Raw genomic sequence first — 20,855 nt, forward strand, 5'->3', positions numbered from 1 at the left:
TGCTATTTTAAGGCCGCATGCTTGACCATAATGTATAGCGTGCACAACGCGCATACACTTTGCTCATGAAATCTACACAGATGCCCCATAACATATATGTGAATATATTGCCTAATGTATTGCATGAAAGTTTCTAATATACTGCAATATATTTTTGTTTCGTAAGGGCTGCTCTTACAAGAACGTGCGCCTGGTAAATACGCCATAATAATAGCAATCCATAATGGAACTTGCGCACCTGCATTTAAAGGGAATGTTGGATGATGCTCTGATTGGTTTATTCACGTTACGCCCAAACCACACCTATGAATAATGAAGCTACTTCATACCAACCCATTTTAGATTTGCGCCGGGCGCAAGAGCCATTTATCCCGCCGGGAAAATAGCAACAGCGCCGAGACCCGCCCACAAAGTTACTTGCGCTTAGCGCTTTGACACTTGCGTTTCAGATCGTTAAGATAGGGCCCTAGGTGTCATTTAAAAAATATTAATAATAATACTGGAGAATACGTGATCATCAGGTTTGACACTCGAGTGCTGCTGTCATTAGTAAAAGAGGACAACCCATTTTTTACCTTTATACTTTCATTTCTAATAATAATTATAACAATATAATTTCTAGTAGGGCTGTGAAATGTATCTAAATTATCGCAATATACATATTGCAACGGCACGCAATATCTGAATGATTTTAATAGGTTACTTCAACATTGTGAAAAGTGTCCGTTTAAGGTCGACGCATATAGCAGAGAATAGACTGGACACATGACCATTGTGACTTGCTTGATGTTAAAAAGAGGTTATTAAAACAACTCCTTGCAATCTTGCGCTGTCTGACAAACACACTGAAACGAGCGCACAATCCGCCTCTCTGAAAGAGTGTTTCCTACAGTTCAGTTCTGTTTCGTTTCTTGTTACACATTTAAAACTGTCAACACAGTTATATCAAAACGGCTGTCTTAATGAGTATTCATGTAAACACAGTCGGTTATGCTTTAAGTGAACGATATCAGTCAATAGAATCTGTGCATTTACTCTTAAAGTGACAGCCTGCTAATACAGTAAACCTGCCGCTGTCAAACAAAGTGTCAAACAACAAAAGAAAAAGAGAAAATCACTGTGCTCTTGGCTGAATAACCTTTGACGTTTATTATAATAATAATTCATTACATTTATATAGCGCTTTTTTTCTAGGCACTCAAAGCGCTTTACATATAGAAGGGGGAATCTCCTCGACCACCACCAATGTGCAGCACCCACCTGGATGATGCGACGGCAGCCATAATGCGCCAGAACGCCCACCACACACCAGCTAATTGATGGAGAGGAGACAGAGTGATTAAGCCAATCAGGATATGGGGATTATTAGGAGGCCATGATGGACAGGGGCCAACGGGCAAATATGGCCAGGATGCCGGGGTTACACCCCTACTCTTTATTAAAGGACAGCCTGGGTTTTTTAACGACCACAGAGAGTCAGGACCTTGGTTTTAACGTCTCATCCGAAAGATGGTGCTCTTTGACAGTACAGTGTCCCCATGACTATACTGGGGTGTTAGGACCCACCCAGACCACAGGGTGAGCACCCCCTGCTGGCCTCACTAACAGCTCTACCAGCAGACACCTAGTTTCCCCAGTTGGTCTCCCATCCAGGTACTGACCAGGCTCAGCCCTACTTAGCTTCAGTGGGAAACCAGTCTTGAGCTACAGGGTGATATGGCTGCTGGCCATTATGTATCAGTGTATTTCCTTAATGTGAAGACTACTGTTTTTAGCTCTTATTTTTAATAACAAATATAAATTAAAATAACAAAAATAAATGTCCACCACTAGTTCAGGAGTCTTTGTTTACCTGGATGTTCTTGATGTAAATCAATATGCTGATTCATAACCGTTCAAATCTTTATTTTAGGATTTAACAAACAAACCCGGAAGAGAAGACAATGCTGAATAAAGTAGTAGTTTTTGATATCAAAATGTATTTTTGATGCTTCAAGAGATTCTAATTAACCAACTGATGTCACATATGGACTACTTTGATGATGTTATTACTACCTTTCTGGACAAGGACAGTATAGTGTGCCTACACTTTCAAACGCTGTCAGACTAAATATAAAATATCTTAAACTGTGTTCAAAAAATGAACGGTCTTATGGGTGTGGAACTACATTGGGGTAAGTCATTAATGACAAATTCATTTTTGGGTCAACTAACCCTTTAAATTTAAAGGTTTTTAGCTTTTAGTATGACTGTATTAGCCTTAAAGTTATGAATAAGGTGGTATGTTCCAAAACTATGACAAAATTAGCATTTAGGAGATACAAGCATTCAAAACTTACAGTCTCTCATTTCCGTTAAAACAAATCTTAGATTTTGGTGACATCATTGCAGACTTCACTTTCTCGTCAAATCTTCTGTCCAATCAAAATGCTGTCTAAAATCTAAAGCCCGCCCTCTACGCTGCTGAAGCGGCGGCTGAAATCGGTCAGTTGTTAACACACATTTACTAATATCTACATGGAGAAAAAGGCACATTGCACACTATATATGTGATAGGAAACGATTCAGTGTAAATATGCTTTTCAAATGCAGCGCGTTTCAAGGCACTTCAGTGGGCCTTTAAGTACACAATTAGGCCCCGTCCACACGAAGCCAGATCTTTCTCAATCAGGATCTTTTTTTTTTTCATTTCAAGAAATGGAAAGATCTGCGTACACACGAGATCACCGAAACCGACTCCAAACGATGTAGTACACATGGCAGGACAGTGTGTGGCGCTGCAATTCTCCCACAGAAATAAACTAAAAACTGAGAAGTGTTGTGGCTAAAAGGAGTCTAGCAGTGGTAGGTGGTGAGGCAAAATCTCACGATAAAATAACAATAAATACATTTGCTACTTAACAGATGTGTTTTATTAACACCTACCCCAACCTTAAACCTACCCTTACAATAATGCAAATATGGTAATTAAATGACGCGATATTGATGAGCGCACGCCCAGTGCCCGTCCAGTGTCGGACGTAGTGATGACATCACCGTTTCACAAAATATACGGATTGACTGTACACACGAAAACGCAAAATTGTCGTTTTTAGATGTATCCCCTCTGAGACCCGGTTTCAGAAAATGTCGGATTCATGCTTCCAAAACGCCGGATCCGTGTGGATGAAACGCTGATACGGTACAAAATGTATATCTATACAGCTCAATGCGTCTCTGTGTGGACGGGGCCTTTAGGTCGACAAATTTAGGTCAACCAGTTACCAAGCAATGCTTAATTTGGTTCAGTCTGTGGTGTAATGGATCACATTATGCAAAATGCAATACATATGATAATGTTAACTTTCTTTCTGAGGTCATGTTTTCGCACCTTCCCTATTCAACTTATGCAGAAAGTGTAATGCCTCTCGCAGTTCTAAGTTCTTACGCTACGTTCTAGTGATACTACACAGCAGTCCAACTCAGTGGACCCTGTCACTGCCTTTATAAAGCTTAAAAGTGTCAGGATATTTATTAATACAAGTCCGAATGAGTTCATCAGAAAGAAGAAAGTCATATACACATAAGCCACAAGTATACTTCATTGTTTTAGGTGTACATAATAATAATAATAATAGATTTTATTTATAAAGCACTTTTCATTCCGAAGAATCTCAAAGTGCAACAAAGGGGGGGGAAAATAACAAAAAAAAATGAATAACAAGTAAAAATATAGAATACTACAAACAATCAACCAACACAGAAAACAGAACAGAAACAGAGCTGATGGTGAACAGAAACAGAGCTGATGGTGAACAGAAACAGAGCTGATGGTGAACAGAAACAGAGCTGATGGTGAACAGAAACAGAGCTGATGGTGAACAGAAAACAGCTGATGGTGGAAGTCTCTGTTAGCTCCGCAGCACACTGTTGCCCACTCCATGTTTTAAATTTCTCCCAGCGGCAGTGTGTCCTGATGACATCGCCGAGGCACGACAGCTGAAGACCAGATGATGGGTCTTCATGACGATTCAAACGATGGGGATCGCCGCAGCACCATGCAGGAGGCAGAACATTTTTCCGGGCACTTCTGTGGACACACCGGGGTCGGCGCAGAAGTCCAAGCCGCTCCACGGCCGCAATGCAGGACGGAACAGCGGCGCAGCCGAGAAGCGGAACATCCCAACATCATGCCGGACGCTGATTACGATGGCCCAGATGACGCTAGCCCGGTGCAAACTTCAGCCACCATGCAGCTTAAGCCCAAGGGAGACCACCAGTGAGCAATTCAAACATAAACATTAGAGAAGCGGTGGAAAACGGCGAAACGACGAACAACGTCCTCTCAGTGGCTGCCAGCAATCAGCAACAGCCCCAATTGTAGCTCTGACTGTTAGACTAGTCACAAACATAAGAAAATAAAATAAAATCTAAATCTAATAGTACATTAACATGATTTGTGGGTGGAGAAGCGGCGAACAGACAACGCCAGCGTCCTCTCCCCCACGTTGCCTAGCAACGTTCATGACCGTATATGCATACATTCCAACACACAGCCTTGCAAAGTATACTTCTGACTCGTACACAGGCGTTCAATGCATGCGCAGTTGAGAAATCTCTCGCCACTAGTTACAACCCATGAAAATACTGAACATTTTTTACATGTGCAACCTGCTCACAGTACGGGTGGTTACAAAAATCCAGCGGTATACATTCAGTACGTGCGTCCTGTTCTGATGACAAAATTCGAACCACGTGCACTGTGCGCTGACCCTTGCCTATGCATAAAAGGTAAAGGTATACTTTTGCTTTAGGATAGCTTGATGGTGAGTAAGTCATGGGGTGATTTAAACAATGGGGGAAGGTCATGTGAAATACTCCTTTAATATACCGAAACAATTTGTGGACAGACTTTGCTCAGGCATTTCAGAACGACCAAAACAGCATTTCAGATGCTACGCAATGCTGGTTGGTCACAAATGTCTTTTATGTTGCGCATTAAGAAATCACATTGGCAAATGTATCCAACTCAGTTCAGTGCATAAGTGTTGAAATTATGCACATCTTTCCATTTACATCCACTGTTTTTCTTTATTTTTTTGCAACATCCCAAACTGTGAATAAAAAATAGGTGGATGCAAACATATCTACAGATGACAAGTTTCATTGTGGAGTGAATTAACCTTTTAACGCATTTACCAAGAGGGATAAAAGCAACTGGTGGCAACAAGGAACGACAAAGAGTGGGAAAAAAAATGGCAAATACGTCCCAGGTTAAAATAAAGAAAGGAAGAAGGAAGGAAGAGAGACATTTTCTGATGCACTTAAAGGCTGATATATAGCAACCTTTCAGAAGAGTGAATGACTAAATTACACACACATAAAAGGTCTCCTTCCTGAATGAGAGGGCGAAACAGAAGGAGAGGAAAGGCTGGAGGGGGCGAGCAGAGGTCAAACACACCCATATGTGAACTGTGGGTCATCGGCTCATGACACATGTTCTGTTTGAGTATGCAATACGCCTCTGCTCCTCAGTCTCGTTCTTCAACTTGCTGAAAGTGTGTGTAGGCTTGTTTTGCAGTGAGGTGAGACTCCATTAGCAGTGTAGCAAGAGTCAACAAACGCAAATACAGCTGCAGTGGGTCACCTGGATGAGTGTTACCCTCTCAGCCCTTTCCAGGAAACTGTTCATAGACAGCTCTTATACTGAATAATCAGCACGCGCAACCATACAGCTCCTGGATGCAAAGTTCCCGGATGATATATTTTCTTGTATTTGTTCTTTGTCGCTCCTTGTTTTCCGTATCAACTCAAAAATCGCTGAATTGTTTTCTGGCTGCAAACCAAAATAACATGTTGGTATGAGGTCGGTCGAGTTTTGCATGTTGCAAACCACATCAACCCCTTGCATTGTGTATCTATGTGCACCAAGGGCGTTTCTCCCCGGAGAAGGCAGGAAGCAGGGCAATGAGTGCATAAACACATTTCTGATAAGAAATATATAATACAGTACAAATAAATATTACAAAATATAAGATTAAAACGTTTTTCTAAAGCAATACTGTCCTGTAATAGTCAAGTTTCAGACAGAAACAGAGCATATTTTTCCTCCCTAGAGCTGATGTCCAAAAGTGCACCATGAATATGAGGAGGGTCTACACACAGCTGGTCTTGGCTGATTACCTATTACGTTTGTAACAGGTCCACAAATCACAGAAAATCTGTGGAAATGCATGGATTAATAATTACAAAGTAAACAACTCACCCACTATATCATCGTCAAAACAAACTTGAACACGTAATGATCCATAATGATCCAATGATAAGCCACTTTTAATGAACATTCAAGTGCAACCATCATTACATTTGCACCATTTATTGAGGACTTGACTTGTGTTTAAAGCCTTTTCATTCACATATAAACACAGATCAATGCACAACAGCAAATATGATAGACAGAAGCTAAACCGTACTTGCTGGCACACAAGTACAAACCTAATTGGTTCTCAAGTGTCTCTGTTGACTACATGTGATGCATGTGCATTGATCAGAGTTCATATGTGAATTACACTTGTTCAAAGCGCCTGAGTTTCTTCAGAAGACTTGGAAACTTAATACTTGGATCACTACTCATTTGTAGCATCTCTTTTTTACCTTTTTGAAGTGATAAAGTTTTGGTGGAACTTTGCTGCTCAGGTTTCATAAAAATATCTTCAATTGTGTTTCAAAGATGAACAAAAGTCTTATGAGCTTGAAATGACTTGAGTGTGCATAGAATTGATGACAAAAATTCCGTTTTTTGGGTGAACTCTATCTTTAAAATCAATCAATCAACTTTATTTATATAGCGCTTTTACAATCACGATTGTTTTAAAGCAGCTTCACAGTGTCAAACAGGACAGTATTGCAACAAATTTAGATTTGGCTGTACAGTCTTACTGGAGAAAACAGTGATGTTATCAGCTTATTTTCATTTATCATATAGCGACAATGTTGGCAGATCTGTATTATAGTTTATAGAATTAATTAAAACCTAATTCATACATTTTATTTGTATAATTAGTTGAATAACTTTGATCATAATTTTAGTGTCCCCAACTGAGCAAGCCAAGCCAAAGGTGACAGTGGCAAGGAACCAAAACTCCATGATGGAGAAAAATAAACCTTGGGAGAAACCAGACTCAGTCGGGGTGCCAGTTCTCCTCTGGCCTATTATCAAACAGAGTATGATTATTATTCTGGCAACCTTACAGGTCAGAAATCATATTAGATCAGAATATTCAAAATGTCAGGGTATTACGCAAGAGACGGGTTTATTTAGGATGACACGTCGATTACGCAAGAGTATGAATACATGAAAGATCTGAGTTATTGCGCCGGAGACGGGTTTTTTGAGCATGACGTGCCGGTGAGGCAAATTCAGAGGAGACACCAATTGACACGGCTCAGCAGACACTCCAGGATGCGTTGGTCATGTCCAGGTGCAGGTCCACCATGAGATCCGGACACGGCCCGGATCCGGGATATACCTCGGGATAAACAGAGAGACTAACATTAGCGTAGATGCCACTCTTTTTATGATGTAGCGAGTACATCAGGTGTTATGGGAAGTGTTCCCGGTTCCGGCTGACCTAGTTAATGCCGCCTAACAATCAGTCAATCGATTTGAATAATGAAAGTTAATAATGTTCTATGTGTATGCCATAGTAAAGAGATGTGTTTTTAGTCTAGATTTAAACTGACAGAGTGTGTCTGCTTCCCGATCAATGCTAGGAAGACTGTTCCAGAGTTAAGGTGCTAAATAGGAAAAAGATCGACCGCCTGCAGTTGATTTAGATATTCTAGGTATTATCAACTGGACAGAGTTGTGAGACCGCAATAGACATGATGGAGTATAATGTGTTAAGAGTAAGTGTAAAATGTGTAAAATGTAAGTATTTGATGTGACTTTTTATAAATAATGTAAGGGATAATCCACAAAAAAATGATGCACAACGTGGAGGCAAAGAAATACCTGATGTCGAGCGGCATGTCCTTTAATAAAAGCAGCACAATAATATATAACAGTGATTAAACTTACTCGAAACTACCTGTGCATTCAACAGTTTTATTGTACATTTTTCCAGCCAATCAGAATTGAGTATTCAGACATACTGTGTGTGTATATTGACATTTATACCATGGTCTATGCTCCTAAATTGTTGCAGTATTAGCTATTTGCTGATAGTGTCATATAAATGCTGCCCCATAATCCTAAAAGCCAAACTCTGAGAGAAAGCATTGCCTCCACACTTCTGGTGTGCATGCACATGTGTTCTAAAACAGAGTGTGTGGTCTTTCGTGTGACAAACACTATAGACGTGAGGAATGAAATAAGAAGGGAGAAAAATGTGGGAGGACAAGCAAAAAACAAAATGAATAACAAGGAAGAAATAAACGAGGGAAAAATGTTTCTTGTGGTTTCACTTTTTTTTTTTACTAAAGAGAAAATGAGTGGCACTTACAGTTGCAAAAGTATAATGTAGTACACTTGTAAGCTTAATAGATTATGCTAGCGGGTGCTTATATATAGTGTAGAAGTAGTATGATATTAGAGTGTTGTGGGTGGTTTCCAAGGCGTTGCTAATTACTATAAAGTGTCTAAACTGTCCTTTGTGACTTCAGCATGTTGCTAGGTGGTTGCTATGGTGTTCTGGTTGGTCACTTACTAGCCCAAGAAGCCGAAATATGGAAAATGTGAAACAGATCAGATTCTTTTGATCACAAGTCTATGCACAAACACACACTGCCTCAATTAGGATATTTAAAGGACCAACAAAACATAAACAACATTAATATTATATGTGGAGCAATTCCCTTCACAGGATGTGCCAAGCTCTTGTGTACACGTGCGCACCAGACATGACTAAACATGCACAGCTCCCCTCTTCCTTAAAGTCAAATAGAGTATCTTACACACACACACAGAGTCAAAGTAATAATATTTACCCTGAAAAACATTACTTGTGGCCTTAAGAGTGTGACATTTCCAGATTTACACCACGACACACAACCATGCATGTATTGTGTGACTAATAATCAGAGCGGTTAGGATTCGTACGACAAGGAATGAGAAAGGGGAAGCAAAAACGAAAGTGGAAATAGACTAGTAAGTGAGGACAGCAAGTGGGCCATCGGGAACAGAAGTAGAATCTAGTGTTCATCGGATGTTTCGGCCTTTTTGGGTTTCCTGTGATTTTCTCCTCTCTGCCAACATGGTATCTCATTTCTCTGTGCCTCAGAGTTCCAGGCGTCACTTCTCAATAGTTTCCTCCATGTTATCTCCTTGTTTGGCCTCCATGTGTGAAACCTCTCTCCGCTCACGCATGGTTCGCCCTCCCTCCTCCCCTTTCAGAATTATCCTCCTACACCAGCCAAACTTTTGGTCACCCTGTGTGTCCAACTCACTGCTGTTTTTCTGCTCCATTGAGAGAAATACTAGCATAGTTTCTTGCAGTTCACACAGTTAATCACAAACCCTAAACACTTCCTTTGGAATTCCCTCAGAGAGAAAAGGATGAATAATATAGTTCCTGTGTGAATCCTCTGTCAGATTGCTTTGTTTAGACAGAGGTTATGTTCATTACAAACCGTCCTTACTGGGTTTGGACAATCATTTATATTCCAGCTTGAAAAGCAGTTATGCAAGACATCTACATCTGTACTGTATTTCTCTCTCTCACAGAGCGAGAGAGAGAGAGAGAGAGAGATATGCAGAATTCGTCACCTTATCATATATGTAGTAACTCTTCACAGCTGCATAATATTCCCATTACTACGACCCTCAATGCTTACTTTCACCCCAGACACCTGTCAAGCGGAAGACTGAGCATAAATTTGCAAGTCAAAGTTCACAGCGAGCTGATGTGCTATGGAGGCACAAGTACACCACTGTCTTTAATGAACTGCAACCAATGACTTAATTATGCATCTTAAAATAATAATAATAAAAAAGTTATTCACTTGCCTCATTTGGTTAGGCGCCTTGTTCAAGGGCACCTCAGTTGTTTTCTTCCGGTACTGGGAATTGAACACGCCAAGTCCAACTCTCTAACCATTAGGCCACAACAACTGCCATTGACTATGGTATAAATAAGTATATGAATGAAAATCAGAAAGATGTTTTTAAAAAGAGACTATTTGTTCAATTTGTTCAACTGTTCAAAAGTTTGGGGTTGGCAATATTTTTTAATGTTTTGAAAGTCCCTTATGCTCACCAAGGCTGCATTTATTTGAACATATTTGTATTTAATTTCTCTTTGAACTTATTTTAAACGTAATTTATTCTTGTGATGGCGAAGTTGAATTTTTAGAAGCAATTAATTGAGTCTTCAGTGTCACGATTCTTAATAATCATTCTGATGTGCCGATTCACTGCTCAAAAACAAAACAAAAAACAGTTGTGCTGCAGCTACTTAATATGGTTGTGGAAACCATAAAATGTTCCGGATTTTTTGATGAATAGGAAGTTCAAATGAACAGATTTTATTTAAAATCATATGTAAAATTATAAATGTTTTTAATCACTTTAAAACAAACTGTTTTATATGCGAACCACTGGGCATTTAAATCAAAGTGCTCTTACTCTATATGAATGGAAAAATCGGAACGCTAAATATGGCTGTAGTTAAGAGCCTATCACGTTGCACGTTCGCTTCAAAACAAAGGTATAGTTTGATGACGCCAAGCTTGAGCTCAGTATGTGATTATTAAAAGTGCCCTAGAATGAAAAATTGAATTAACTATGGCATAGTTGAATAACAAGAGTTCAGTACATAGACCTCACATACAGTGAGTCTCAAACACCATTTTTTCCTCCTTCCTATGTAAATCTTGTTTGTAAAAAACACCACAGAAAAACAGGTGATTCTCGACTTAACACCATCTGTGACGCAATCGCTGGGGATCATTAATATGTAGGCCTCTAACATTTGTATACGGCAGCACATGTGTCACATGAGGAAAGCGAAATGTCATGGAAATAAAGTCTGTGCAGGAGACGTGGGGACTTTTCATACCCTTCCCACTGAACAAAACTGTCAACACTCAACAGGCATGTTTATCTATAACCGGATACCGCAACAGTTTAATTAAAAGTTGTTTGTTTGCTCGGCCCATTTCACGACGGAGAGTTTTTCTAACCTGGACAATAAAGCAGGCTTCACTCAGTGTCTGATACTGGAGAAGCGGCAATTCAAACTATATCCCTGCGAGTAAGTAGTGATTTTATCTACTTATTGTCTGTCTAAACAATTTCTGATTAAACTGGAAGTTTCTTAGTGAGACAACATTAATGATAATATCCCCTGTGTTGTCTAGATCCAATGCTAAGATGCCAATACAGTAACAATAGGAAACTCCAAGTAGTATACATCAGTATGACAAAATGTCAAAGTTAATATTATTTCCTGCCAGTGTTGTCATACAAATCTACAAAATACAACTGTTGATACATATGGCAATCCCTTTTGTCGGATAGAATTATAATTTAGCCTATAGGCTATTTTCATCAACAATACACAACTCAGGAGCTAACTATGTAATTTTAGTTGCTTACAAATCGCTCAATCGATCCTTCTAGCTAACGTCATCTCCACCACTTAACTTGAAACGGTAGCAATTGGACAAGACATCGTCAATTTGTAAAAAAAAAAAATGTAGGCTAGTGTACTGTGCAAACAAAACAAAAAATTGTGTGCTAACGTTACCCAGTTAGCTGTTTAGCGTTTGTGATTTAAAGTGAAAGCTATCATTGTAAAATCAAACGGTGATGCATTGATTAAAATGTTTTTAAAATGCTAACAACAAAGTTGTGACTGCTAACGATATAAGTTAACGTGTAAAGTTAATGTTATATGCTAGTTCACATCATGAAGGCTAAAGTTATGCTGACGTTATGTTTTGCAGGTCTTAAAATAAAGACTAAACTTATCACTCAAAAGTATCCAATCTCCCAAATCACCCAAAAACATTTCCAATCTCAAAACAATTGTTTGTTCCTCAAAATCATTATCTTCGTAAGAAACAGGATCAAACATAAGGTTGGATGCATAATGTCTCCATGATTGACATTATATGGTAGATCTGTTTCTGGCACTGAAAGGAGCTGCGCAGTGAAACAGCCAATCAGAGCCGAACTCCACATTAATATTCATGACCCTTCCAAATAAGCCAAAAACAGACCATTACATCCTAGGGACAATTTATAGGGTTGAAAAAGACCTGTAAACCGTATCTGGACAATTTTAACCCTTAAATAAGTCACATACCCTATATGTAGATATCAGAGAACAATTTAAAATATTGTTTCAACTCATTCTAGGGCACCTTTAACGTTACTGTATGCAACATTTGAAGCAGAGTAGGACCGGTGTTGTGGGAGCTGAGCAGGTCCACTGGAGCGATTGTTAATAAGATGAATGCAAAACTCGATTTACGAGCAGCGGGTCATGAGTATGAGGTAACGCAGCTCTGTTTATCATATAAGGTACATTTGAGTGTGTTGAAAATAATGTTATGACGTTACTCTGTATATTCTCTTGGCGACTGACACGTGTTGCACACTAGAGTGAGAGTTAAGCGTTTCTGCAAAATAAAAATGGAAACCGAGGGTAATGCAGCTATGACACAACTGAAATGCAACTCCCTCACATGTCCCGGTTCATAGGTTAAAATATAATTATATTAAATTAAAAATATAATTTTCTTCCGATTTCCAAATAGTTGGAAACATTTGGGATATTGTACTCAATTCAACAAAATATATGACACTGTCCTAGTGGTTTTTGAATATTTTACTGAAAATATTTTACATAGTGCACCTTTAATGAAATTCGGAGATACTACATCCGCTATGTTGTTACGGTCACGTAACCTACCAGTGGCAGGTGGGTCACTTCATTGGCATTCATGAATCCTCTCCTGTGTGGGACAGTAAAGTGTCCATCGAATGAGCACTTCAGAATCTCGGTGGAAATGGTAGATAATTTGCTCCTACCTTTTTGGAATGCTATATGTATTTGGACATACTACTATTTTGGAATAATGTTTTTTGCAAACTACATAGCAGGGAAGTATTTTATTTTAGATATGAGCTGTAATTTTTAAATAAGCCTGAAGGATTTGATTATCTAGATCAGGTGCACCAAATTAAGGTTGACTAAAGGTGCATTCGCAGCATGTTGAAATTACCATAATTTCAGCTCCTACTTGGAACCACGTGACCACTGTACCACCCGACCACTACAGATTCACGCATAATTCCCTGTTCGAGGACATGAACAACTCCAAATACAAAGTCACATGTAGTCATTTCTAGACTACGGTAATTACAACATGGCATCCACGCACCATAAACTCTGCAGGGCTGTGATGCTTTAAACAACATTCATGAAACAAGAGTTCATTGCTTCTAATTAGTTTTAGTTGTTCAGTTGAGTGCTGCACACAGTATTCAATTTAATGAAAATGTGATTTTCACTACAGTCATCAGGAGCAAATTTGGTGTTAGAATGTGACACAACGTGAATTTGTCACAAATAACCAAACTCTGTATACAAAGTAAGATTGATCACTCAGAAAAGATGTTACAACTATATTTAGCTGCTGTGTGTGTAGCCAAAGAGGCAGTAAACTTGATGGAGGGGATTAAGTTTAGCTGCAGTCCATTCCGTGATCAATTGGGATCCTATCCAAGCCAGCTTCCAATCCCAGACAAGTCAAGGGTTAGGAAATGGTCCATTGAATGTTTAAAAGTGCACTAGAGCATTACATCTAACAGTCTGACTCTGACTTAAACTGGTTTATACTGAGAATTCTATAATGTATTATAGATCATTAGATCACATCAGTAGCTACAATGTTTGACTAGTTTCTTTCAGAGAGAAGACGAGATTAACAACACAAACAGGAGGGTGGTAGAGACAAAGATGAAGAGAAAGGCACTGTTTGCATCATCATCTTTCTCATTGATGTCTGACATTAAGTACCATTTGAATGTCCTCATCATCAGTGACACAACCGCACAGCCACAGCATTAGAAGCATGTAAGGAAGGCATAAAAGGGACTCAAACCCACAATTGACTGTTACTTCACAAAACAAAAAGCCATACCACCACTAAGAGTTCAAGCCCTGAAATGACATTCACACACTGAGTTTGCTTGCTGAGCTTAGAAGCTTTTATCCATGTATGTGTTATTAAAGATCATACAAAATGCATTATGAGATCAGAAACTGTGTGACTTTCATCTTAGAGTAATAGAGCTAAAACATAACACTGCTTTCTCCCATACGTAACTAAACAGCATTCACCCGTGATCTTTGAAAACCATTCAAATGTATGTGTTCTTGAATGTAATGGGTTAAAAGACTCCCTTAAGGTGTTTTTATCTTACAGTTTTTACTTACTTTTTTTTAAAAGTGTATTATGATAAACTATACTTTTTATTACCTAAGAACGAGGCATTTCTATCTTCATACACCCGGGGCCCCTTACAGTGAAATCGCCATTTTGCGCCGTCATGTTTCTACAGTTGCCCTAAACAGAAAAACTTCTCTACAGAGCGTTAGTCACTCTGTGCCCTCTCCGACAATGACATTTTTGTCCTGTGCCGGCTACCCTGGCGCTAGTCGATTGCAATTCGCAACCTCACCTCTAGATACCTCTAAAGTTCACACACTGCACCTTTAAGAGCTATACAAACTAATTGCCACTGATTGAGTTTGCACACCCATCTCAACAAGTACATTAATCCCTACTTATTCAAAACTATCTGTTTATACACCAGGTGTTTAGGTATTTAGTGCTTCTTTAGCATAGGAGACAATTACTGTACATCCAAGGGGCTTCTACCCTGTGATTATAACCTCAGATAAAAGCATGTGTGAAAGCCCAATTCTTTAAATAAATCAAATTATTTCTAGATCAGACAGTTGAGTAGTTTTTTATTTATTTATAAAAACTAAATTTAATATAGAAAAAAAGATTAAATTGGCTTTTGTTTAGATATTATTGACAAATTCTTGTTCCAATAGCAAAAACTCTTTAGCAAAAAATGGGTCAGAAATTGCCTGAAGACAATAGGAGGTTAAACTGGCTTTGTGGCAGATAGGCAATTATGTCCTAAACTATAGCTATGACCTCAGTTAAGGATATAATAAGACCCCATTATAGTTAAATACAGCTAGTTATTTATTTATGGATGCCTCTGAGGACACAGACTCATCTGCCAATGGATGGACATTTCCAAATGAAATGCCGCTTTCTGCGTACAACAATAAGAACAGTTCTATTAAATTTAATGTTTATGACAACCTCTCTCTCTCTCTCTCTCATGCATACACACACATGACACACCTGGAGCATATCTAAGTAGAGCGAACTCAACACAAACCACTCAGCATTTATAGGCTGCTTAAGTTAATTATTAATGACTTTTAAGACATGGAGTGCACCAAGTTGTACAGGCCCACTTTCTCCTTACTCAACGCTGCTCTTATCAAAAGGTGTTGGCTCTTTAAGCTCCAGTTAAGAGCAGTGGGGATCAGCTAAAGCGGCCCTGAGTGATTTGATCAAATAATGTAAAAGAGGCGAAGATTTTCGCCCCCTAATCCTTCAACGTAATTACAACTGTAATGGCTATCCAATGTGAGATTTGAAACATGATCTGTACACACACACACAAACACACACACACACACACACACGCACAGGCCCTCGTTGCCAGGAGAGCAACTACGCGGAAGAATTTAGAGGAGATGGTGATTTCTTGTGAACATATGGGTTTATGTTGGCATTAACCCTTTAAGAGAAATACTTCAGGGGGGAAATTATTTTTCTGTTTCCAGTGAGTGAAATAACATTCAAACACCAAAACAACATATTCTTTCTGGCCTTTCATGAACACACTACTGTCCCTCAATTGTCATTTTATGGAGAAGTCTACAATGGACGAAGAAGAAATGCAATGTCTAAAAATCCCATTTCTATCTCAAATGAAAATATAATTTACCTCATTCCAATGTATTATTATTATTATTACATTTAATTTATTCTGATTGCCTTCATATGAACAGTAAGGATGTGTTCCTCTAATCATCCAAATCAGTGGGAGGTGGAAGACCTATAGGAGTCAACCTTCATTTAGCAAACCTACATTGTCAAGATATCACTTAAGGCTCCTAGACCTGGAACTGAGCTCACATGTACTTATTTTAGGCCTACTATAAGTTAACTTTATATGTGCTAGCTGTTCATCTGCATTACCTTCAAATGACAGACTGAACGTACCTTTTAGCTCAGGTATTTAAAAATGTGAAATAATGTTTAATATTTTGTGTATTTCTGAAATCTGATAGGCCCATCAAGCAAATATACTCCTAATGTCCCTTGCTCAATTCCAAACAATTTCGTAACATAGGCCTAAGCATAATGGTGATGCTTTTGAGCTTCACTTCCTCCTTCAACGTGGAAAAGGTTTACAGTTTTTATGTTTAATGACTAGATCATAACCGATCAGAAAATGGGCCTGGTCCACAGTGTTTTTGATTTGACACTAACTGGTCTATAAATATGTCTAGAAGCAGTTAAAGGGTTAAACTCAACTCCATATACGACACGACTCGTGAATTTCATGCTTTTACATATTTAGCACCGTATCGTATTTCTCGGTAGAAAACAATATTTAGTTTGCGAGTATGAGAACCATCAAACAAAGAAACACAAGTTAAGTGAGTGTTATGAACATGAGACTCAGAACACAAGAACTCGATCTCCTGGAAGAGCGTTGAACTCCAGAACTGTCCTGGGTGTCAGATTTTCTCCTGTAAATTACTTCAATATGTAACACAAGTCGGGAATCACGCCACATAAAATCACAGAGAGGCGCGCGGACGCGAGCTTCTTACCTCGTCCCATTTGATAAACTTGCTCCCCCGTTTGAGCACCTCATGGACAGACACCGGTTTGAGCTGCAACGCGTGTACTCCCGGTTTCGCTCCGGCCATGACTGCTGAATCGACGGGTGGCGACGCCTCTGCTTCTCGGTTAGAAGTCTCTGACCTTCAGTGTACAGAACCAGAGCCCGACCCAAAGCCAAGAGTCCGGATGGCTCAACACACGCGTACGCGACTGTCACACATTCACGAGCGAGCACAGTTTATGACTTTCGCGATTGTTTATTCATCTAAGCGCTTATCACGGCAAGGACTTGAATTGATATTTTCCTTCCTGTCCGTCCATCCGCTTGGTAATGATGAGATCCCCGCTCAGGAGAAACTTTCACTTGACTTTGGTCCCCGCTGGAATTTGCTCCTCTTTTCCTTCATGTTTTCTCCGAACTAAATGGGAACGCGAGAGAAGGACAGGGAAGGAGAGAGAGAAGGGGGGAGTAAGGAAGTGAGGAAAGAAAAAGCGATCAGACGAGGGGGTGTTTTTCTTTTCTTTTCTTCTGTCTTTCCGTTGTCATTCCAGTCGTTATAGAAGCATGTGCTTCTGGTATGATTTATCTAACATTAAGAACCGCTGCTTTCGCTTTGCTCTTGTGCAGTTTTCCCCCTCTATTTAAGCGTGTTTTCCTCATTCCAAGAAAGAATGTTAAACACTAATCTTGCTGTGAGCCAAAGCACTTGAGTTGATATATAAAAACAAAAACAAAATCCATTAACATCCATATTAACTCCAGTCATCATTTGTGGATATAGAAATAGCCTAGCCTATATATTTTATATGGGTAATTCACTTTTTTCCTAAGTCAAATATATAAACAACCTTTCTTTTTCTTCTTTTTTTTCAGGTAGCCTACTATAATCCACATATAAACTATATCATCTAGCTGGATTTATCCGCATACATTTCAGTCATGGCTTCTTTAATGGACAATTTTCATTGGCAGAATATAAAAATAACTGCCTATTTTATAATTTATTTTTTTACTTCGAATTTCATCTGAATATCAACATTTGTGAGATTTGGGTCAATGCTGTTTTGGAGGTAAATTGATCTAATTTTGTGTTTCTGGAAAATGGAGATCTATGACAGTATTATGTTTAAAATCAAAGTTTTTAGTTTCTATTTGTTAGTGTGGGATTTGTAGACACAATGTTTTTGTATTTGTGGAGTAAAAGTTAAACAAAAGTTAGTAAAATTGTAAAATTAGGCAATTGGACTAACTTGAACTTGGACTAACTTATACCATTAGTGGGGAAGATGGCCTCTTTGAATAATTTTACATGTTGTGCTATAACATGTAAATCAGCTAATATGTATGTCCTATAATAACAAATTGGCTGATGCATCATCCTGCACTTGCTAAATTTATATCTAAATATGTTACAATTTAAAAGTAAAATGCAGAGGTGCATTTGAATTACATTCAAGCACTCTTGCATACCATGTTTTGTGTTAAATCTCTTGTACATCAAATTAGCTAAACAAACTGTCACAGTACAGTTAAAAATTTTGATAATAAAAATGAGTCCATGCAGTCAAATCATGGATGTTTGAGACAGCCTGGATCCAGTCTTCAGGTAGGCGTTACCTGTTGTTTTTTGCTGCATACAGTGCTGGAAGGTTCTAGCTTGTCAGCGCCCATTAATACTGCCCCCCTTTCTCCTCCTCATTCCTGAACAGGTGTCCTCTTCCCAGATGACAGCAATTCTCCTGGGAGAGTCAGAAAGCATAAAGAAAGTCAAACAATGACCCTTCAAAGGTGCACCGTGAAAATGTTCTCAACTTTTATTACTTTTTGGGACACACACACACACACACACACACACACACACACACACACACACACACACACACACACACACAAACACTTTCAATGTCAAGCCCAGCTGGGGCTCTCATTCTGTGCTCTGAATTTGTCCCCGGCTGTGAAGTATGAGATTTGTGGACTCAAGAGGGCATGTAGCTTGGTAAAGCTGGAACAGAAAGTTTGATGGAGAATAACCACTGCAGGGAGAGAGAGGGAAAGATGAGAATATAAGTTCATGAGAGGAGAGATAACTGTAACTTCGATAACTGAGTGGTCCAGTCACTCTAATCACAGGCTATTTCTGACCGAAAGCCAAGCACTCACAAAGACACATTGTATTTTAGCCCAGAGACACAAGTTAACATACTCACAAAGCCTTATACATAGCCTATTTGATTAAAAGAAATATGCCATTTAAAGATGTCGTCTGAACTTTCGACAAAGTTCATCCTCTGTTCTCTACTCTGTGTATCTTCCCCCCGTTTTACCTAATGAGAAATCCCTGACAGAGTCTACAGTAGCAGCAAAGGCTGATCACATTACTTTTTAGATAGCAGAAATGTGTGCCAAATGCACTGAGACTCTTCAAAAGCTTCTTTGTTAGACCTCAGACAGGACTGACTCAAGCTTTTCACAGTCCAATGGTTCACTGTTGCCATCTAGTGGTAAGTCATAACTCTGGAACGTTAAAGGGATAGTTCACTCAAAAATGAAAATTTGATGTTTATCTGCTTACCCCCTGGGCATCCAAGATGTATGAAACAAACAAACACACCTACATCTTGGATGCCCTGGAGATAAGCAGATAAACATCAAATTTTCATTTTTGGGTGATCTATCCCTTTAATACCAAACAGGGGAACGAAAGCTAGTTAAAGACACGGGAGCTACATGCTATATATCATTAAAGAATTATAGCATGCAATTTATATTTTGTATAAGTACCAGCAAATGTGGTTTAAATGGTCAGAAACCTGTTTTTAATAGCCTTTTCTAGAGCGTTTGGTTCTAAGCCAGGGGGCCAGAGTCCACTAAAGGTCCTCAGCAATCTTCCAAAGGGATCTGAAGATTTTAAATAAGATTTTAGATTTTCTTAAAGGCTATCTTTATTATCTTTAAAATATTTGTTATTTTCCAGGACATTTTTAATTTTACTACAGCGGGAATAAAAGACAAGGATCACGCCAAGTAAGTCTTTAAAAGGCATTCACATTATGACTACATTATGTTCCACATTATGACTATGGAAGCTTGTTTTTGGCACATATTTTTTTCACACTTTTAATCTTGCTATTCTGACTTTTTCTTGCAATTGCGAGTTTATATAAATTCTGACTTTATATCATGCAATTCTGACTTTTAAAAAAAATTTATCTGGCAATTTTGACTTTTTAACACATCAAACTTATAAAATCACAATACTTTTTTTGTGTGTGAATGTGAGATAAAAAGTTGTAATTCAGTGGCTTTTTATTTATTGCCATGACTTAAAATAAAATCTTTTTTATTATGAGCTCCTAAACATACAGTATACAAATATCCATAATACTACCAGTGTCAATATCATATAAAAAAATATTAGAACTATTTTAATGTTTAGTTTAAATATTTGAAAATTAAAATACTAGGCAAAGACAAGCTGATGACCAACAAAGAAACCATAACACGTTATAGAACATGTGGCAGGTTTATTAGTCTGCATTTACACTTAATTTGTCATCAGATTTTTTTTGTCCAGTCCTATGCTGGTTATCACCTTCTCAATCAATTCAATTTTGGATTCAATCCTGCTTTTAAAAAAGTTAGTCATTCCTAAATCTTTGCAGTGTATATACTATTGCAACGGCACGCAATATCTGAATGATTTTTATAGGCTACTTCAACATTGTGAAAAGTATATGTTTTAGGTCGGCATTAGGGATGCACCGAATGTTCGGCAACTGAAATTATTCGGCTGAAAATAGCCAAAAAAAGCACTTTCGGCATTCGGCCGAATAAGTAAAAAGGCCGAATATTTTTTGGCGAACAATGACGTTTTTAAATGACGTGATCAAAAAGTAACCCACGTAGAGTGAGAGGC

General features: G+C 38.6%; 1 protein-coding gene across 4 annotated transcripts in view; it reads right to left on the minus strand.

Moving 5' to 3' along the window:
• plcb3 (phospholipase C, beta 3 (phosphatidylinositol-specific)) overlaps positions 1–17,504 on the minus strand; it is a 93,991-nt gene extending 76,487 nt beyond the window's left edge. For 2 of the 4 annotated variants that reach the window (XM_067435006.1, XM_067434940.1), the window contains exon 1: positions 16,926–17,504. In XM_067435006.1, the coding sequence (XP_067291107.1) occupies positions 16,926–17,024 (99 nt within the window). In that variant the 5' untranslated portion in view covers positions 17,025–17,504. The remainder of the gene's footprint in view (positions 1–16,925) is intronic. The other 2 variants (XM_067434870.1, XM_067434802.1) reach the window with 1 other exon arrangement.
• Between the last annotated feature and the right edge of the window lie 3,351 nt (positions 17,505–20,855).

This window comes from Pseudorasbora parva, chromosome 1 (assembly GCF_024679245.1).
Source record: "Pseudorasbora parva isolate DD20220531a chromosome 1, ASM2467924v1, whole genome shotgun sequence".
Classification (NCBI taxonomy): Eukaryota; Metazoa; Chordata; class Actinopteri; order Cypriniformes; family Gobionidae; genus Pseudorasbora; species Pseudorasbora parva.